Genomic DNA, 22366 nt, shown 5'->3' with positions numbered 1-22366 from the left:
CAGCATTTTAAAAGATCTCTTAGGGAAAAAGCCTTCCAACTTTCCAGCACTGACAGCAATGCAGTTGAGGCATCTGCTGCATTCTGTGGTGGTGGGGCAGAACCCCTGAATCATTGACTGGGGCTGGATGAATGCTAACATGCTGAAATTAAATCCAAATAAGACAGAGGGGATATTAAGTCAGGTGACCCATCATCTCCTGTGTGGATTTTCAGTCTACTTTGGATGAAGCTGCACTTCTCTTCAAGGCCCAAGTTCCCAGTTTTGATGTGCTCCTGGATTCAGCACTACTCCTAGATACCCAGGCAGCAGCTGTGGTTCAGGGCACTTTTCCCTGGCTTAAGCAGATGTGCCAATATCCTTTACTGCAGGGTTTCTCAAACTTCTTGGGAGTAAAACTCCTGAGGTAAATTTGTGTGGAGGTGGGGGAAAAGGCAGCAACACAATCCTCAGGATTGTACCACTGTGGGGCAGGTGGTGTTTTTTTTAAAGCTTGCCTTACCTGCTGCTAGGGTCTGGGGGATGTGGGGAGCCTCGCAGAGCCCTCTGTAGGGCTCCTCGAGGCTTGTAGGAAGTGAAAATAGCAATCATGACCACTTCTGGTTTCATGATTGCAACCCGGAAGTGGGTTGCAATCACTATTTTCACTTTCTGCAAGCCATGGGGAGCCCTGTAGAGCAGTGTTTCTCAAACCCACAGGTCAGGACCCATAAGGTGGGTTGCGAGACAATTTCAGGTGGGTCCCTATACTTTTCAATATTTTATTTTTAATGTATTAGGCTTGATGCTTTCATGGTATATGACTGTATTTGGGAAAATGTGACAAATCTGTACTATCAACAGGCTACTATGTATATGCTTTTAACAATTATAGTCAATGGGGCTTACTCCTGGGCAAGCATGGGTGGGATTGCAGCCTAAGATTGTCAAAAATTTTCCTGCTTGCTAATGTCACTTCTGGTGGATCCTGACAGATTCTCATCCTAAAAAGTGGGTTCTGGTGCGAAACGTTTGAGAAACACTTCTGTAGAGGGTTCCATGGGGCTCCCTGCACCCCCCAGACCCTGGCAGCAGGTAATTTAGGTTAAAAAAAAAAGTCCTCCCTCCCCCTGCAGCGGCACCACCTGGGAATCATGTTGCTGCCTTCCTCTACCCCTTGAGCGGGCAGAGGTCCTTAGGCTGGGGCATTGCAATACCCCAGTTTGAGAACCACTGCTTTAATGTCTCAGTCAGACCTGACTATGGTTACCCATGCATTGGTTACATCATAATAAGACTACTGTAACATGCGGTATACAGAGTTATATTTGAAAATAATTGAAAACTAAAATTGGTGCCAAATGCACCACACACAAACACAATTCTTGTCTGGTGCCAGGCAGTATGTTTACATTGCTCCCGCTGCATTAATTACATGAGCTGCTGGTCCATTTATGGGTGCAATTCAAGTTGCTGGTTGTTACAGTTAAAGTTCTAAATTGCTTAGGACCAGAGTACCTAAAGTACTAACAACCCCTGTATGAAATCACACATCCATTGAGGTCTTCTGAAGAAGCATTCCTTCATGTCTCACCTCCAGCAGAAGTGTGGCATGTGATGACAAGTGAGAGGGCCCTCCTTATGACGGCACCTCACATACAGTAGTCCCTCAGTATCCACAAGGGATCTGTTTCCAGACCTGCCACTAATACCAAGATCCAAGGATACTGGGGTCCATGATAAAAAACAGTTTTTAAAAAATAATTTTTAATAAGTGTTCCTTACTTTAGTGCCACAAACTGTGCTGGCTACAGGGTAGTCTCTGACACTCCAGGAAGCCACTTCCAAGTAGTGCTGAGGCCCATGATCCCCTCCCTTGGCCCTGGTGCACCTCAGAATAAATTGTGGAAGTGTTTCTCAAATGTGTGTGTGCTTGTGTTTGTGCTGCCCCCTTACATACACACACTTTTGGCCTACATTTAATGCATGACTGACTCGCACAACTTCAAGTATACGTGCTGTGCTTGGGCCTCCCCCCAAAAAATAGAGAAAATACTTCAAATAGTGAAGGCAACTCCAGCAGCCATTCCACTTAATCTGTTTATGCCCTGAAGCAAGTCTGAAACAGGAGAATGAAGCTGCTGTTTGCTAGGTCCTCCTGTCTCTCTCTCATACTGTGCTTTTAGTTCTTAAGGAGACAATACATATTAGTTGACATTAAGGGAGTTTCAACTATGAGCAATTTTGGCTTTATGCTTCAGCCTCAGAACATAATCTTCACAAAAGATGTGGGCCAACTGTATATTCAATCTGCAACTATTATTGTGTAAAATTGGATGGATTTTTTCCCCTTTTTTATCCCTTTCTGATGTTTTATGTATTTTTATATTGCCTTTTGATTATTTAAATTGACTTCTAGCCACCTTGAGCACCTTCTCAGTGCTCAGAAGAGAAAGGAGGAATAAAAATACTTTACATATATAATTAAATAAATCTCACCAGTGGGGTGTGACCCAATTCTTGTTGGCTCACAAAGCTGAGAGGGCAGATAAGGCTATGTGCATCAAGGGTTAAACAAGCTGCTACGGGGGGGGGGGGGAGCAGTGCTGCTCAATCCCCAATATTGTCTCACCCCTTGGCATTTATAAATCAGGCTGCAGCCTATTAGGCCTCTAAAAAGTGTGGGAATCACTGGCATAAGGGATTACTGTTTGGGGGACACAAATTCAAAGTTTCCTTCCACATGTGAAGTTAGCCTATCATTCTTTGGCCCCAGGCTCTGCTTTATTGGTACAAATGCCTGATAAGGAACTAGCAAAGTTTGAAAGGCTACAACAGTCAAAGGAGAGAGAGAGAGAGAATCTTCCAGAGTCATATATCCCATTCAGTGCTAAGTCCAAGTCTAATCTGATTTTCTGTCAAAATGTGAGGGAAACGTTCTCTTAAAATCTCTTTTGTGAAGAAATGAGTCCTGAGAGCCAGAGATAAAAGATGGCAATACCAATTAACTTCTCTCTCTTTTTGGTTGTTAACATGGAGTTGGAGGTCTGTTATGACTATAAGTCTACTTCAGTTTAAAGAATTAGGCCTGCAGGCAGCTAAGGCTTTAGGAAATGCTTTAACTGCTGAGGAGCAGTTACTTAAATAAAGAGTGAAGTCAACAGCAGTAGACAACAGCCTGAAGGAAAAACACACTAGAGGTTTCAACTTTCTAGCACCATAAAAAAACTTGAGAAGTTAATTCATGGTAGTATGTGAATGGGATTCAGGGTGCATACCAACACAGTATTAAGTTTTTATACCTCTTCATATACGAGCAGAAGCAAGGCAGCAAGTAACTTTGGATGAAATCCTGGCTCTGGTGAATGCAAATATAATGTTTGACTCCAGTAACTCAAGATTTCATCTGTACCACATAGCAATAATAAGCCCAGACCATATAAAGAATTTGGATTTCAAAGATCGACACAAACTACTAGATTAAGGTAAATTCTGCCATCTGGATCACTGTTAAGTCAACTGTTTGCTTCTCGTTGAGGTAGAATTATATCAAGTGTAATATTAGAGGTGACTTTTTGGCAAAACTAGTGTTGTTAGTGGCCATTTCTTGTAAACCCAGGGTGCCATTTCAGTTCTGAGGGTGAGAAGGCCACAGGATCAGCCTGCACATAACACAACATGAAAGCGTCATGTTGAGGGGTACCTTGGAAGGGAGCAGCAAACTGATGGGCAACCTGTCCGCCACCCTCCTCCATTCTGCTGCTGATGGTGCCACTCTGGTCAATGTGTTGATCCTGCTTGCTGAGTGCAAGTGAGAAGACATTCTCCCTTGAACAGTGCTGGAGGAATAAGGGTAAAAGTGCTGCATGTGTCTTTGTCGCCATCTCCTCCTCCAGCACCACCTCCTCCTTTTTCTGTCTGCCTACTCAGCTGCAGCCATGTGGGGAGAAAGAGGCAGGGCAGGGAAATCCTGCCCCTTACCTCCCATTCTGCGCCATCTCCTTGCTTGTCTGCCACCAGGCATTCTTCAGAATGAACAGGAAGAGCGTAGTCTGCTCCACTCCTTGTGTTAATTTTAAAGAATGCCTGCATAGGACAAGCTAGGACATAGTGCAGAAGGGGAGGTAAGTGGCGGAATTGCCATGCCCCTCCTCTCTCTGCCCAATTGGCTGCCACCAAACAAGCAGAGAAAGGGGGAAGAGGTGACAGATGCACCTATGGCACTCTTTTTCCTCCTTCTGCCTCCAGCACTTCTGGAGAAGGCTGCTGCTGCTGTCATGAAAGGAAAGGAAAGGAAGGGGGCTTCCCCTCCCTTTCCATCTCCTTTATTTGAAGGGGGTTCAGCAGGGATGGTGGCTTGCAGCTGTGAGGGGAGTGGCAGCAGCTTTGCACCCCACCTAAAGTAGCATTTGGGCTAAGATCGCACCTGGAAGGGCATAAAAATTCAGAACAAGGAGGGCAGAAGATTATATTCAGAGCAAAAGCCAATGGCCTGCTTCTTGGATACACTCGAGTTTAAAAACTGCAAAAAGAGGTGAATTTTAACAGCATTTATCTTTATACCACTTAACCAGAAATATTGGTACTCTTGAAGAACAGTATCATGTAGCAGCCTGTCTCCCTGTCCTCCCTAAATGATGCCCTCTGTCTGTAAATAAAGATGGCAGAATCTAGTCCTCAGAGCTTTACACACAGATAAACATTGAACACACATAACTTGCTCTGTTTGTGCCCTTCACAATATTCAATAAAGAAAAAAAAAGCTTGACATTTGACTAGCATTAAATACAAGAGGCACCAGGATATAATAAGTAATTCAAGCTCATTATAGGACAAGGATATTTCCCTCCATGACAGCACATGTGTTTATACTTTTTTTTAAAAGCACCGCTTCTCTGAAGTAGTGCCATGATGCACATGTGAAAGAATGGATGAAGTCACTGTTTTGAGCGTTGCATTTATTTTTACTGGTGCTCATCTCTAAACCATGCCACCATTGGGTTCTTCTCCCATTACAGAAGCATGACTTCAAGGAAGACGATTAAGTGTCCCAAATGATTTTAAAATTTGCCCTTTAAGAGTATAGAAATCTTCTAATGGGAAAGGAAATGCCAACACTTCAGCTGATACAAGAAGTGCAATGCTTTTCTAAATTTACATAAAGTAATGTAGGGAAAATATTTGTTTTTCTTTTTTTACTCTACTTCTCTACTTCTCTGGTTGGTTTAAACACTGCATTCTCCTCCACCCCACTGTTCACCAAAAGGCACATTCAAGAGATCTTTTAACAAGTGCTCTAAGTCTAGTGCCTAATTTTATTTTCTGTTGCTGGCAGGAGTAAAGGATTTGGCTTGTACACAAAGAACTCATAAACTGTGGGCCGGCTTCCACAGAGCCTATTCCTGAATTACTTCAGCAACATGGGAACTCCTTTCAATGCTTGGTCAGTAACACAGGAACCCAAGGTCATGTGGGAGGATTTGAGGATGCTGATACATTATTTCCCCCACCAGCATTGCCCACTTCCTGGGAGAGACACTGCTGATGTGAACAATAATCTTGGCAGCCATGCTTCCCATCTGATCTCCTATAGGCTCTTATGTTCCCGGAGCTGCAGGGGAAGGAAATGTGTACTGATTCCCATGTTACTTAGGTATGTGTCCCAAGTGTCAGAGTTCTTGGGTTTGGCAGGAACAAAATCATGCAGGTGACCCATTTCTACAGAATACATGTCAAGGCATTAGAATCATTTGCAAGAATCCTCCAAAGCCTAGAAAACGTAGTTTGGGATTTACCTAAACAAATGCAGCCTTCATAGCAATAGAAACCTACTGAGAACAAGCATCCAGTGGTCACCAGGGCAACAGCAGTTTAACTTTTTCTTTTTAATTTTTTTTAAATCTAAAAAGATAAAAGTCAGAGCTGGAAAATCCAGCTTCAAATCCTTGCTCAGCCATGAAGCTTCCTGGGTAACCTTGGGCCAGTCACTCTCAGCCTCACCTACCTCACAGGGTTGTTGTGAGGACAAAAGGAGGGGAGGAATTATGTACACCACTCTGAGCTGCTAAGGAAGGGCAGTATAAAAATGTGAAATAAGAAATAACAAAATAACTATAAAAGGGAACTGGAGTCTTATTTGTTACAGAAACTAGGGAAGGGAGAATGGAGTAGGAAGCTTCCTTTCCTTGTACAATAGTAGCCTTGGGGGCATCATGTTTGTTGAAACTGCAGTGGTACACTATGCATCATGGTTGCAATCCTGGGTAGGTTGGTTCTTAACATTTTAAAAACCGATATGATAGTAAACGGGACATTTAGCGTAATGTGTAGTTTGGCATTAAGCGTGTGTTTAAATGAAGTAAAAAGCTAAATCAGCAGTATACATATATGATTACATTTACATTCAAAAAGCTAACTCTGATTTGCAAAACCCTTAATATTTCCAGGAGGCAGTGAAGGAAGTGAGACCAATGAAGAACACAGAGCAGTGAAGTACTAGGATCTGGGTAGGTTGCGGGATGCAAGTAGCTTCATGCATGGAATGTACTGTACAGAGTCACTTAAGCTTTCGAAAGAGTCCTGTGGCACCTTAAAGATTCAGGGCCCAATCCTATGCCTGTCTACTCAGGCGTAAGTCCTATTATAATAAATGGAGCTTACTCTCAAGAAATTGCAGATAGGATTGCAGCGTAAGACATTTATATATGTAGTCCTTAAGGTGCCACAGGACTCTCTGTTGTTCTTGCTGCTTCAGATAAATATGGCTGCCCCTCTGGAACATAAAGCTTCCCATTCGCTTTCCATATCAGTGCTGGGCAGGCAGCATTCTGAGCCTGGTGCAAGTAAGGCAGGAAGCAAAGGCCAGGCCACTCTGTGCAATGACTCTACTGCTGTTGCTTCTCCTTTCTATCTCTGCTTCAAGGTGCATTGAACCAAGTATGTGCAAGGAGTCTGATTTCCTGACAAACTGTGCTCAAATGATAGCGGGGGGAGCAAAGGGGAGTTGGCCACTTTAACTTTTGTGACAGTCCCCTTGCCACCATTAATAACAGGCCATAAGAAGATCATTTGGCTGAAATGGGGCTTATGGGTTCCCCAACATTTTCTTCCATAATTTGAGCACTGCTGACAACGCCAAGCAAGAATTCCAGCAATGACACAGTAACATGCAATAAGCGCGGTGTAAAATAACGAATGATGCTTATGAAGAGGCATAAGATCAATTTATTTACAAGAACTTTAGCCAATCAAATGATTAAAAAGTTTGTCTATAATTAAAAAAAAACCCCACAAAAAGTATATAGGAAGGCTAAATTAGGAATATTTGTAGATTTGTGTTTTTCTATATTTCTTTAGTTGTGTTCTACCATACCTTGGATGATTCCTAGTATTGACTTTTTTCTTTTGGGTAATTATGCAGTTTTGACAAAGGATGTACACTAAACAAATCTGTGAGTTAGGTGGTGTTGCAAAGAAGTTATGATTAAGGAGTTGAAGAGGAAACAGAAAGTGCATTGGAAAAATTGCAGATAAACATTAGAATCTCAGAAACACTCCTTAGAAGGGTAAAAACATTAGTTTGTCTTAAATAAGTATGCAATCCACATTAGTTTTGCATGGAAATTATTTGCATAATTATTTGTGTACATGAGAATACTGGTGCCATAGGATGATATGACACTAAAGTGAGGCAAAGTTTTGTAATGAACAATTCTTGGGGAAAAGTGCTTGTTTTTTGCCAATTCAAAAGAAGGTCAGCGGTTTACGTTCAGGATTAATACTAAAAAACATTTTAAAATACTGAATGTCAATAATGTTTAAATATATCCATAGAGCTAATTTTACTGTTCTACATCTACACTGCATTTTATAACTCCACCTGCAAAAATATTCTTTCAAGTCTTTCCACATGTAGCAGGTTTACTACCCTGGATATACTTCACAGGGAGCTACAGCCAATCCTAGTTTTGAACTAATGTACCTGTATGATGTACATGTTTCCAAGCACTTATTTCTCTCATGTACACATAACACTTTAGGTGTACAGCACACTTTAAAAAGTCAAGTTGTTCCTTTAAGAAATGTAATGTGTGGCCTTAGGCTAAGTCATCAAGCCACTTACTGTGGAGTAACCCTACTAACTTCAATAGGATTATTTCAGAATAAAGCCCTATTGAAAAGTTTATGTCCCCATGGAGATGAATGTACGAGGGCTTCCTGGAAATGCACAATTAATGACAAACACTGAATATGGAGAGAGATCCCCTCCCCCATAATTGCCAGCCTGTGCATGGCAATCATGGGAAAATGGCTCACTCTTGCTCAGCATTTGTTGCTTCAAACAAATGCTGATCATAGGGAAGGTGGAAGTGGAGCTAAGTGTGTGTGCCACCAGTGCACTCCCAGCAGATGTCATGCATTTGTCTCCACGTGGAGATGAACATCTGAATGGAGCTTATGGGAATCAAAGATTGCCACCCAAAACCATCATCTTAAACACAGTGGGGCTTCAGTGGAATTAAGCCTCTTGCTTAATAGTTGGAAATATATTTAGGGTTTGAAGATAGGAGTTGTTTTTTTTTGTTGTTTCTACAGGACATGATAAAAAAGGAAAGAAAATGGCAAAACATCTTTACTTTTCCTCTGAAGATAGTCGGAAAATTTTTTCTCCCAAGTGTTCTAGCCTCTCCCTTTGTTCCAAATCCTGGTACAAGCCTTTAGGAACCTTGTTGAGACCATAAAGCAATCCATACAAGCAGCCAGCAATAGTTCCAGTGGCTGCACTTTCACCTGTGAAAATCAAGCACAACGGAGCACCCAAGTTCAGTAAAGTGCCTTTCATTTGGTCAGTGAAACAGTGTACATTCTTTGTTCACAAGAGATGGAGATGCATCAATGCTAGAGCCTTTTAGTGTTGCTAAGGCATTGCTTTTCTGCAATTAGGTGGATGCAGGATTAAAAGTCAGATTCTATGTACAATGATAATATAGCAGTGTATTGACTGGCATGGCCAAGAACCAATGTTATCCCCACTGCAAATAGCCTTCTGTAATATTTACTCAGGAGTAAGCTTCATTCAGAAAAGTTCCCTGATAACCTCAAATACAAGTCTGTTGCTTCTAGGTTCAGCCTGTTTTAATTCATTCTGTTGATTCTGGTTGGGGGGATTATAACCCAATCCTAATGATGGTAGTGCAGCCAGGTTCAGTGGTGTCAAAATGGTGATTGCTTTATCCAGTGGCCCCACCAGGACTGCTGGAGGTCTCTTTGGGGGAAGGAGACTTTTGTCCTCTTCCTCTGAGTAAGGGTGCAGCGACTGAAATGGGTCTCCTCCAGTCTGCGCTGGCCATTTTGCTGGTGCAGACTGGAGAAGTTCTATGTCAGGCTTTTCAGCCCACCAGGGAGCATAGAGTCTGACAGAGCAGGGCTCCACCAGTCCTACCCCCCTCCTGCCCTGGTTCTTCCCCTTGCCTTGCCCACCCAAGAATGCCTCCCCTTCCACCCAGACACCCCACACCATCGCCTGGTGGTGCACCATACCATAGGTGCTGCCCCAGCATTGGCTTCCAAGTGCTGGGCCCAACACTGGTGCTCGTTGTTCTCCCAGATGCCGTAAACATGCTTTACAGCATGTTTACAGCAGCAAGCGCTGGCATTGGGATAGTACAGAATTGGGCCCTTTTAATTGCCCCTTGAATAAGTATATCCTCTCTCTGAATTGTGTGTGTGTGTTGGGCAGTCTTGCTGATTTCCTTGAATTCTTATTTTTCTTTTTTTAAACAGTGCTATTAAAACAGTCACAAACCAGGTCTGAAACATGTGGGAAGAGAACAAAGAAAACACTAGAAATTAACAGTTCAGAAATTACATCCTCTGGCTGCTCTATAAAAGTAACTGAACAAAGGACTGCAGCACTAGAGAAAAGTGTCAACTCAAGGAATAATGGCTGCAGGAGTTTCCACTGTATTTGTGACATGCCCCAAAGAAGACTTTGGAACCAGAGTACTAACATTTTCACCAGTTTGTTAAATAGGATCTCTGTCCTCAAGGTCTTGCCAAAAGTCACTATGGACAAGGTTCCACATTCCTGGAAGTTCAGCATTTGAGAAGCAAGAGAGCTTTCCTTGAACCCTGCTCTAGTGCTTCCAGAACAGTCTGTAAACTACATAACAACTTTGAAAACAAAGTCCACTAAATGACATCTTGCAACTTTGGACAGACATATCATCATACATTCATTATCTTAAGCTTAAGTCCCCTGAATTAGCTGCAAAGAAAAGGTGCTCTGTATTACTAACAATCTGTTCTCCATATCACTAGCTGTCACTAAATGTTTGCTTTCAATATTTATGGAGAAAATAAATAAAACAACAAATGTATGATTAGAATTTTCTGAGGTAGAATGGCATCAGTTTTATAGCTTTGCTCACAAATGAGGAAGTCTGTGCACCTGTGAAATTGGACAAACAGGAAAAATCTACATATTTTTTTCAAAACAAAAGATGGAAATTGTTAACTTATGATAATTCTTTTGAGCACCTACTGAAGCAGCATAATAAACCATGCAGGAAGGGTTTGAAAAGGAACATTCTTCCGGCTATAAGAGCAAGTAATATCACTGTCTTAGATACTACAGAGGCAGTGAAACAGGAAAGCATTTACACACATTTTATGTTATTACATAGATGCTACCTTGCTGAAAAGCATATTGAGTGAAACACATAGAATAGGGATCGGCAATTGGGGGCCAGGGCCAAATTCAGCTCAAGTTGGCCTTTTAGTTGACCACCCATAGGCAGGGGTGGTCCTGGGGGTGTTGGGGAGGGGGCAAAAGTCTCAGGTGCCATGCCTCTGGGCCCTGTGGGAGCAGTGGTGCCACACCGCCCATCCTCTGGAGCTGTTCTGCAGGCCAGGGAGGCCCTGGGCTGAGTTCCTGGGTGCTCTGAAAGCCTTCTGCGGCCTCTGGAGCACCATTAAACAGTACTTCCGGTTTTCATCAGAAAACCGGAAGTACTGTTAAAGGGTGCTTGGAGGCCTCAGAAGACTTTTGGAGTGCCTAGGGACATTGTAAGAGGCTGCAGAACAAAGGTGAATCTCCTCTCTGGGAGGCCAGCATGTTGCAAGGGGGTGGCGTGTTATGGTCCTGGGTCCCGGGGCAGCACAAGGGCCAGGTCCACAACTGCCCAGAGGCAAAATAATGTGTGGAGAGTGAGGCTGTGGTAGTGGCAGTGGAACTTGGTGGCCATTCCTTTGCCCTCTCTTTCTGCTAAAATGTTCCTACTAAAATTAGCTGCTCTTTACAGAAGTAGGCCATGCTTTTGTGTGTGTGTGGATATTAACTACTTCATAGTACCTGTGGCTTATTTTCCTGGTGATCTTAAGGCTGCCACTTCTTTTAAGAAGCAAGGCTCTGTGCCTGTTAATGGCAGCACAACATACAGAATAATTAGGCGAAGTTTTTCCCAACAAGTCACTGTTGTATAGCTTCATTAGTTGCTTTTTGGAAGGCACATCAAGAGCTTTAGATGCCAATTGGTTTAAAAGATGTCATACTTCAAATGAGGTGAATTAATGAGTCAGAAAGGCAAATGCTCTAGGGCCTACACATTCCTTGCTGTTATGACTGCCAGAAACCAACATTCTGTGTGATATGATTACTCACCACCATGGAACATTGCTCGGTTGCAAAGTTCAGTCCAATCACCGCCACATCCCAAGAGAGCATCATATGCAATCATGGGAGCATCATGACCTCTCCTTCCACCACGACCTTCAGAACTCCATCGCCTATAAGTCTGAATGAACAGTCAACAAGCTCAGCTATGTGACTTTGATGAGAAACCAGAACCATGCATGCATTAGTGTTCGTCTTGCAAATTTTGTGTTACTCTGTCTCTAAACAGTTTGGCACAGAATCAGGTCTGAAGCAGTTTGTGCTTATATATTTTGGGTCCAGTTCTTCCAACTTTTCAGCACTGATGCAGCCCAATGGGGCATTGCTGCATCCTGTGGTGGGAGGCAGTCATGGAAGCCTCAAAATAAGGGAGTGTTTGTTTCCCAAAATAAGGGACAGCATTGCAGCTGCATCAGTGCTGGAAACCTGGATAGGATTGGCTCTTGATAGGATTGGCTCACAGATTTTTATGTGGATGCTTTCAACTTTTGCCTTGTCTTAATATTTTTTTCATTATTTGTAATAGCACAGGTAGAAACACTTTTTCTTGGCTTTTAGGGGACCAGGCAATGAGAGCTATTAGACAACCTTTTTTTCTTGTCAAGAGTCTCATCTTTTGTCAAGTGAGGATTCCATTTGCCTCCATTGCCTCTCTGGTTTTGTCATTTGAAACATATCTAACGGTTTTCAAGATGGCAACTTTTGTTCTTAGTTGTATGCAGAAATGTACAAGAATCATAGGTAGCTGTGTTGGTCCACTGGGAAAAAAACCAAAATAGGGCAATACCTTTCTTATGACCAACTAAAATGTTTCAATGTTGTGAGCAAACAGTGTGGAAGGGATTGTCGCTCCCGAATCGGCCTTTTCAGCCACACTAGACGCTGTTCCAGAACCACCATTCAGAGCGCGATACCATAGTCTTTCGAGACTGAAGGTTGCCTACTAATGTGAGCAAACATTCAAGATCGCCAGAATTGCTCTTCAGATTGGATGTAAAGCAAACAGCAAGGTGTGGGGGAGGGAGAAGAGAAAGGTGGGCCTGATGATAAGAACATAAGAACATAAGAACAGCCCCACTGGATCAGGCCATAGACCCATCTAGTCCAGCTTCCTGTATCTCACAGCGGCCCACCAAATGCCCCAGGGAGCACACCAGATAACAAGAGACCTCATCCTGGTGCCCTCCCTTGCATCTGGCCTTCTGACATAACCCATTTCTAAAATCAGGAGGTTGCACATACACATCATGGCTTGTACCCCATAATAGATTTTTCCTCCAGAAACTTGTCCAATCCCCTTTTAAAGGCGTCTAGGCTAGCCAGAGGTAAACCGCCTCAGAATTCTACTTCTAGATTGCATGACAAACCTTCACAAGTGTGTCTAATCCTTTTAAAAGGATCTGTCTGAGGGACCATCACTGCACTCCTTTGTGAAAATGAGGCTGCAGTCTTATGCCCACTTTCATGGGAGTAAGCCCCTCTGAACACAATGGGACTTGCTTCTGCATGGACTCATATGGGATTGTGCTCTTGATTCTATACAGCATGCATCCTGAATGAGAGCCATTTCACATATCATGCAAGAGCAAACCTAGGTTTTATCAAGTGTATTCAGTCTTGGCTACCTGGCGAGTGTGCCTATGTGATACACACATTTGATTCAAACATGTATTCCTTACATTAACAACATGTAGTTTTAAGCATCTACTTTGAATATCTTAGAGGTACACCTGAAAACACAAGGTGTTGGGGTCCTGAAAATCAAGGGCCTTGACCTGCTCTGAGTTCTCTACTGTTCAAAGAGAACAATTTCCTTCTACTGACTTTCTCTGCACTTCTCACAATTTCATGAACTCCTCTTTGTTTTCATATATCAAGCACCATTAAAGGATAGAGTAACCTTCCAGGTACAGAATGACTATTCAGTGCCCCTGAAATATAATGATAAAGCCCTAAACTCTGCAGTTCGTAACAGTCTGTAAACACAGGGCAGCTTCCACATTCCCAGTTGCTACCCTTGCCATGGTGAGGGTGATGAGCAAGTGCAACTTCTCTCCCAAACTTGGAGCTACAAAGGTGGGTGGGGAAGAGTCCCAGCAATCATACCAACTGCAGACTTTGGGCCTTTCCATCATGCCCACTCTTTTTTCTCCCCCTCTTATTATTTTGTGCTTAAGCATCTCAGCTAAGATGCTATTTTGAAGAATTCACAAGGTTGCTCATTACATTGTGACATTTTAGTTGGTTCTTATTTTTAAAATGTGGAAAACCACAAGGTCCCTCAGCCATGTTACCATTTTTCTTCTTCTTGACAAACCTTTTTATTTCATTCACTGATCGCTGAACACATTCTGCAAAGAGGTGGAAAAATAAAGAGAGAGACAGTGTGATCCAGAAGATAGTAGATTGGACTTGGACTCCTTTATCTGCTGTAGTTTGATGGGTTTTTTTTTTACACACACAGCCATTTCCTACATGAATATATGTTATGTCAAGCACACAACTGTCTATTTTGCCCTTTGCTCATGAGATTCCACAATTGGTCAACATTTCAAACAGCAGTAATCTTCACAGCATAAAAAGCAAAACAGGGAACACAAAAATGGAGGAAGTGCTCAAATGGAGGAGGTGTTCACTGTGCTCAATAAATATGAGTACACCTGAGTACATGAAAAAACGGAATAATAAGCAAATGGAGCTTCCTAACATCTATAGCCATTTGGAATAGACTAGAATTCATGACACCTATATCTACTTTGAGTTATTTTGTATCTTGAAATGCTAAGAGTTTTTGTAATAGCTTCTGTTATGTTGTATCTTCACAAGTATCAAAATATAGATAGCCGAACAGGCAGATCAGTATCGGTCCAGTTCAGATATACCTGTAATGATCAATTTTTTAGCATTAGAAGAACAGATTGTGAACGCCTCAAGCTTGTATGTTCACCCTTTTCTTTCTTGGGTTGTTAACTAATTTTCAACTCAATCCTAGCTAGTGCTAGCACCAGCGGAGCATGCGTTCCACTGGTGTAGGCTGCCACAAAGCTGCCATAAAGCACTTTGCATTAGTGCTAGTATCCAGCACACTAGCAGGAAGGCCAGAACCTTCCCATGCATGCCAGCAGACATCAGGAGGCCTGCCGGAGCAGGTAAATCCAGTACAGGTGGTGGAACAGGGCGGGGAGGAGATGGGCGCGGATGGGCAAATTGGGCCCAGGAGGGGGGGTTCAGTGGTGGTGGTGCATGCCGAATCAAAACCCCTTCCCAGGCTTGATCCATCCACACAAAGCAAAGTGGACTTGTGCCAGCGACATTGCTGGAACATGTCCAGGTTGCCCCACAGCAGCTGCTAGGGCTTACCCTGATACAAAGGGACAAATGTCTCCTTACCCTAACGAGACCTCCAGTTGCCCCAAATCCCCTGTGGGATGCAGTGGAAGCCATGCCAGAAACACTTCTTTACTGCATGGGGATTTAAGTAGGATGTACTTACTTACATCCTACTTAAATCCTACATGTACTTATATACTTAGGGCTGTATGATTTGAATAAGACAGAGTTGCTTGTATTTGGATGGTTTTCCCCATTTTCTTCTGGGGTTTATTACAAAGCAGAAGCAGGAGCTTTTTAGTTGCACAGAAAGGTGGAAGGGACAAGGGAGCACATGAGCCTGAGGCTTACCTGAATCATGTTCTCATAATGCTAATCTATGTAATTTCGTATTTAAATTTAGTATTATTTCTGAACTGGGTCATAGTGATGCATTGTGCTATTTGCATACTATTTAGTGGGGTTTTTTCTGGTTACTCAGATGCAATCTATTCAGGGTGGGTCTCAGAATGATCATGTACATTACAACCCAGTGGCATAGCTAATGATCATGTAGCCTGGTGCCAAGCTCAAAATGTTGCCCCAGAAGTGATGTCACAACAGGAAGTGACATCATGCCCAGGCTTTTAAAAAGTGAAACTTGGAAGGAACTCATCTCCTCCCCCCAGCAGCTCGCCACCCACTTGCTCTGCTGCCTTCCTTCAGCCAGTGGTATAGCTAACACATCTATCTGCTACCTGGGGTCAAAGAAGATTTGTAGCCCCCCCCCCCCCAAAGACAAAATCAAATTTCATTAAGTAAATAAAAAGTATGCCCCTTTTTGGTCAGAGACACTGTGCAGGGTTAAAGAGGGATGGTTATTCTCCGGTTGCTAAATATAAGGGGGGCACCACTTGAAAAAGTGTCTTTTTACCCAGTTAGCAGGGGTAATTGTATTATGATACATGGAAATGAGAGCTGGCTCATATTAACATCTTATTGGTTTCATGTTGTATCATGATAACATGTCATTGCAACATGTCAATAACATGTCATTGCCTCTCAGAACAATCAGTTTCATAGGTCAGTTTTGTGTTACGAAAATCCACTTTTGTTCCATAAGGCAGTTGTGTTTTAATTTTTTGGTTAATTATCCATAACTTTTGATATAATGAAGATATTTCAATGCAGTTTGTTTAATTGCATTCAGCATAAAATTACCTTTCCAGTGATATATAACATGATGGTATTATTCATACATACCAAGATTTTCACAATTTTGGTCACTAGTGTCAAGCTCAGCTTATTGCCCTCATAAAGCTTGATGCCCGGTGCAACTGCTACCCCCTGCACCCCCTTAGCTATGCCACTGTTACAACCTATTCTGGAATGCTGCTAAGGAAGGAAGGCCACTTCCCAGGCAAATCACCCTGATCTTACGGAGAGCCTCCATATCAGAGTCACAATTTCACACATTACAGACAGAGATCAGTGCTGGAAAGAAGAATCTCCATGCACCCCCTGTGAGCAGCTTTCAAACGTCATAGGCATCACAGTGAGTCATTGACATGCAGAAGTGCAACACATAGCATTTATATAAGGATAAGAAAATAGAAGGAGTATAGCATTATGGGTCAGAGAAATGTGCACCTCCTTTAAAGCGTTGTGGATCTAGAACCAGAGATAGCATATCTGCTGATGGAGTTTCAGGCACTGTCATATCAGAACATTACACCTGATTCAGCACCCTGTCAGGTGAAAATGCAGCTTAGCCTGGCCCTGTAAACCCTCAGCTCTGGGGCCTGCCTTTCAGTCTCAGTATCTGAGATGATCTTGCGAATCTGAGCATCCAGTGGTCTCCAGTGATATTAGATGGCATTCCTGGCAGGTAACCTTTCTAATACCTAAGACAACACCATCTTCCTCTGGCCTTAACTTGACTGATGGCTTACTCTCTGCTCACCTTGAGGTTCTTACCCTTTTCCCCAAATCTAGCAAATTCTAACAACCTCAGAATATGGCTTAAGCTAGGCCCATCATACCTCTAAATCCAGCATTGATCTATTTGGCTCAGAGACTTAGGCCACTCAGTCTACTGTTACTGACAGCAATTATTGTTAGCCAGGTTGTAATTTTTTCTCTGCAAAAGAGTAGATTTAAATTTGGATGTTAGTTAATTGAAAACACACACACACAGTGAGATATAAGTGAGACATTCTCCTATGGGATTACACAGTTCCACAACTTCAGTGTGTCCACTTTCAGACAGACAACTATCAATACGCACTGTTTTCCGTATGTATTTCAGAGCTTTTGCTTGAGAGTTTACCTTTTCTCTTTCCTCTGCATCATAATTGTCAGGAAAAAGAGGTTTGTTTTGATTGTCTTCAGTGATTTCCCTCTCCTCCAAATAAAATTGCCATTTTGCTTCAAAGTAAAACCAGTGCTCCTGATATTCTGAATGCAAAACAAAACAATGATGGTACATTTAACTTTCAGAAGCTTCTCTGGTGGCACTTGAATAACTTTTAAAAAAAGAAGAGAGTATGCCTCAGCAAACATTGTCATTTCCAGTATGGTCATCTTATCAGTACACATAATATCAAGGTAATATTTAGGAACCCAATGAACCTGCAGTGATCAATGCATAATTTAAATTCCCAGCAGGAAAAAAAAAATAAGCAAAGAAGGAACAAATAAGATAAAGTTTTGGCCCTGATCACACTATTTACTCAGAATTTTCTTTAAATCTCAAGGTCATTTCCAATGTATGATTCAAAGACTGGGGGTTCTGTTGAAAGTAACTGCAGTGCCTAAAACATCAAAGCATAATAATTTCAAGAAAAGTACTTATGCTGTGAATTCAGACGTGATTGACTATCACTCTACTATCTACGATGTAAACACAGGCATAAACATTCTATACATAGCTGTTGTGGACAAGTGAATGGTATGTGGAAGCACTCCCTTGACTTAACAGATCAATCCCAAACAACTTTTCAGTGCCAATGCAGCTGTGTGAATGGGGTGTGCACTGTATTCTGTGGTGGGGGTGGGTTGGAGGAGGGCAGTCACAGAGACCTCCTCAAAGTAAGAGAACATTTATTCCCTTACCTTGGGACTGAATTGGGGCTACATCAGCATTGGAAAGTTGGTTAGGATTAGGCTGTTAAAACTGTAATGTGGAGAACTGGGTTGTTGGTACAAGCCACATTTTGGAAGAAGTGGTGTTCTTTTTATTTATTATCTTGCCTTTCTTCCAAGGCAGGTGGCACCCATGGAATTTCCAGGCAGGTACCCATCCAGGCACTGACCAGACCAAGAGTGAAGTTAGCTACATCACGTGCTCTCAAAACAAGCTCTGGAGCAATCTAATGCTATATCCTGAATTGCACTGTTTGGAAACATACAGGAGAAGTCTAGCCATTACAATCTATTAACATAACCTGTGGTGTTTGAAGGAGAGTTATCAGTGAGTTCTTAACTATTCCCTCACCTGCATATTCTTCCCTTCAAATACCTTCCTTCAAGCTGCTTTCAATATTTTCCCTAGTGGGACTCAAAAAACTGCAAGTAAGCAAAATGGGGAGAAAAACAACTTTAAGGAAGTACATTTGTGGGGGGGGGGGGAATTGGTGAGCACAAGAGCGATTTATCCTTTTATTCTCTTCGACAAATACTTCTGTTGCCACCATATTCAGTATCTTGACAATTGCAGATTTGAGAATAACAGCTTTGAAATATAAATTTGCCATGCGGTGTATGGTAAGCAACAAATTTACCGATCTTCCTTGAAGAAGCCGAAATAAAATATGTGTGTTTCACTAATTATAGTATCTCATTAGTTTGCCTCTATAATGTATGGAAATAGCTCCATTTGGTTTGGGTTTCATTTTTTAGAAAAGCAAATGCACAGCTCTAGTTTATTTTGCCACAAATATACGAGCCAGGAAGTTGATGCACAAATACATGTTCATATGCTTAGTTCAACATAGTTCAACAGAAAACTACTGCCCTAAAGCTGGGCACCTGGAACGTTAGGACAATGACACCTGGCTTCTCTGATGACCTGCAAGAAATAGACGACGCACGCAAAACAGCTGTCATCGACATGGAGCTGAGCAGACTGCAGATGGACATCGTCGCCCTTCAAGAGACTAGGCTGCCAGATTCCGGATCTGTCAAGGAGAGAAATTTCTCATTTTTCTGGCAGGGAAAACCACCAAACGAAACCAGGGAACATGGCGTTGGCTTTGCGGTCAGAAATACCCTGCTGAAATCCATCATCCCACCTACTGTGGGAAGTGAAAGAATTTTGTCCCTGCAGCTCCAGTCATCAGCAGGACCTATCACTCTCATCAGTGCTTATGCACCGACTCTGTCGTCTCCAGCAGAAGCCAAAGACAAATTCTATGATGACCTGGCCACCACTGTCAAGAAAATCCCTGTAAAAGAGCCATTGTTCATCCTCGGCGATTTCAATGCTAGAGTTGGTGCTGATAACAGTTCATGGCCCACTTGCTTAGGTCAGTTTGGCATTGGGAGGATGAACGAAAATGGCCAACGCCTGCTAGAGTTTTGCTGTCATCACGGTCTCTGTGTCAGCAACACGTTCTTCAACACAAAGCCCCAACATAGAGTCTCTTGGAGACATCCAAGATCAAAGCACTGGCACCAGCTCGACCTGATCCTCACCAGACGCTCCAGCCTTCCCAGCATCAAGATCACACGCAGTTATCATGGTGCTGCCTGCGACACTGACCACTCCCTGGTGTGCAGCAGAGTGAAACTGCAAACAAAGCGACTGTATCACACGAAAAAGGAAGGAAGACCTCGCATTGATACCAGCAAGACCCGGGATCAGAGAAAAGTGGAGGAATTTGCACAAGCGCTTGAGGAATCTCTTCCAGGCCCGGCCAACGCAAACGCATCCAACAGATGGGAACATTTCAATAATACCGTTTACAACACCGCCTTGTCCATATTCGGCAAGAAGACCAACAAGGCGGCAGACTGGTTTGAAGCCCACTCTGAGGAGTTGACACCAGTCATTGAGGAAAAGAGGAGAGCTCAAGCAGCATACAAGGCCTGTCCCAGTGAGCGCAACCTGCAGGTCCTCCGAACTGCTCGCAGCAAAGTCCAACAGACTGCCAGGAGATGTGCTAACGACTACTGGCTCCAGCTCTGTTCCGAGATACAGATAGCAGCTGACACGGGCAACATCAAGGGGATGTATGATGGTATCAAGCAGGCCCTAGGTCCAACACAGAAGAAAATTGCCCCTCTGAAGTCTGCCACAGGCGAGGTCATCCAGGATCGGGCGCAGCAGATGGAACGCTGGGTGCAGCACTACTCTGCGCTATATTCCAGAGAAAATGTAGTCACCGAAGAAGCACTGAACAACATTGAGTGCCTGCCTGTGCTGGAAGAGCTTGACAGTGAACCAACCCTAGAAGAACTTCACGTGGCCCTGGACTCCCTTGCCTTTGGCAAGGCACCTGGAAAAGACAGCATCCCTGCTGAAGTCCTAAAATGCTGCAAAGAGATCATCGTCACTGAGCTGCATGAAATCCTCTGTCTCTGCTGGAGAGAAGGTGGAGTACCTCAAGACATGAGGGATGCAAACATCATCACGCTGTACAAGAACAAAGGTGACAGGGGTGACTGCAACAACTACCGCGGCATCTCTCTCCTTAGCGTTGTAGGAAAGCTGTTTGCCCGAGTTGTACTAAAGAGGCTCCAGGTACTTGCAGAGAGCGTCTATCCAGAATCGCAGTGTGGATTCCGAGCCAACAGGTCCACCACTGATATGGTATTCTCCCTTAGACAACTGCAGGAGAAATGCAGGGAACAACGACAGCCACTCTTTATAGCCTTCATAGATCTCACAAAGGCTTTCGACCTGGTCAGCAGAGACGGCCTCTTCAAGATTCTCCCCAAGATTGGATGTCCACCCAGGCTCCTCAGCATCATCAGATCTTTCCACAAGGACATGAAGGGCACTGTTGTCTTCGATGGCTCCACATCAGACCCTTTTGACATCCGAAGCGGAGTGAAGCAGGGCTGTGTTCTTGCACCAACCTTGTTTGGGATTTTCTTCGCTGTCCTGCTGAAGCAGGCCTTTGGAACTGCAACAGAAGGCATCTATCTCCGGACCAGATCAGACGGAAAGCTCTTCAACCTCTCCAGACTGAGAGCAAAATCCAAAGTCCAGCTGAAATGTCTGCGTGACTTCCTCTTTGCCGACGATGCAGCTGTCACTACCCACTCTGCCAAAGATCTCCAGCAGCTCATGGATCGTTTTAGCAAGGCCTGCCAAGATTTTGGACTGACAATCAGCCTGAAGAAAACACAGGTCATGGTTCAGGATGTGGACTCACCTCCCTGCATTACAATCTCTGAGCATGAACTGGAGGTTGTCCATGACTTTGTGTACCTTGGCTCAACGATCTCCGACACTCATTCTCTCGATACCAAGCTAAACAAGCGCATCGGTAAAGCAGCTACCACGTTTTCCAGACTCACAAAGAGAGTCTGGTCCAACAAGAAGCTGACGGAACATACCAAGATCCAGGTCTACAGAGCTTGCGTCCTGAGTACACTTCTGTACTGCAGCGAGTCATGGACTCTTTGCTCACAACAGGAGAGGAAACTGAGCACTTTCCACATGCGCTGCCTCCGACGCATCCTCGGCATCACCTGGCAGGACAAAGTTCCAAACAACACAGTCCTGGAACGTGCTGGAATCCCTAGCATGTATTCACTGCTGAAACAGAGACGCCTGCGTTGGCTTGGTCATGTCGTGAGAATGGATGATGGCCGGATCCCAAAGGATCTCCTCTATGGAGAACTCGTGCAAGGAAAGCGCCCTACAGGTAGACCACAGCTGCGATACAAGGACATCTGCAAGAGGGATCTGAAGGCCTTAGGGATGGACCTCAACAAGTGGGAAACCCTGGTCTCTGAGCGGCCCGCTTGGAGGCAGGCTGTGCAGCATGGCCTTTCCCAGTTTGAAGAGACACTTTGCCAACAGTCTGAGGCTAAGAGGCAAAGAAGGAAGGCCCATAGCCAGGGAGACAGACCAGGGACAGACTGCACTTGCTCTCGGTGTGGAAGGGATTGTCACTCCCGGATTGGCCTTTTCAGCCACACTAGACGCTGTGCCAGAACCACCTTTCAGAGCGCGATACCATAGTCTTTCGAGACTGAAGGTTGCCAATACAATGCTTCCTGGCCACAGTACTCATAGTAAAATGAATACTTGTGCCACACTTTACAAGTGAGTCTGTAAACATTTTTTTTTACATAGTGAAGTATTCAATAGAATAGTTGACTTGAGAAAGGGGGCTGACTCCTGTTTCAGGTTTCCTGTTTTGTTTTTTTTAATGTTCTTTCCCTTTTCTA

General features: G+C 43.5%; 1 protein-coding gene across 3 annotated transcripts in view; it reads right to left on the bottom strand.

Moving 5' to 3' along the window:
- Positions 1 to 22366, bottom strand: part of ADPRHL1 (ADP-ribosylhydrolase like 1) — a 49069-nt gene that overhangs the window by 9004 nt on the left and 17699 nt on the right. For 2 of the 3 annotated variants that reach the window (XM_066620389.1, XM_066620390.1), the window contains exons 5-7: positions 17292 to 17419; positions 11642 to 11774; positions 8616 to 8769 (exon numbers count right to left, since the gene is read on the bottom strand). In XM_066620389.1, coding sequence (XP_066476486.1) covers positions 8616 to 8769; positions 11642 to 11774; positions 17292 to 17419 — 415 coding nt within the window. Of the gene's footprint in view, positions 1 to 7180; positions 8770 to 11641; positions 11775 to 17291; positions 17420 to 22366 lie in introns of those variants that run through there. The other variant, XM_066620391.1, reaches the window with a different exon arrangement.

The sequence above is a fragment of the Tiliqua scincoides genome, chromosome 3 (assembly GCF_035046505.1).
Source record: "Tiliqua scincoides isolate rTilSci1 chromosome 3, rTilSci1.hap2, whole genome shotgun sequence".
NCBI lineage: Eukaryota > Metazoa > Chordata > Lepidosauria > Squamata > Scincidae > Tiliqua > Tiliqua scincoides.
This window is presented reverse-complemented; position numbering and strand designations above follow the sequence as displayed.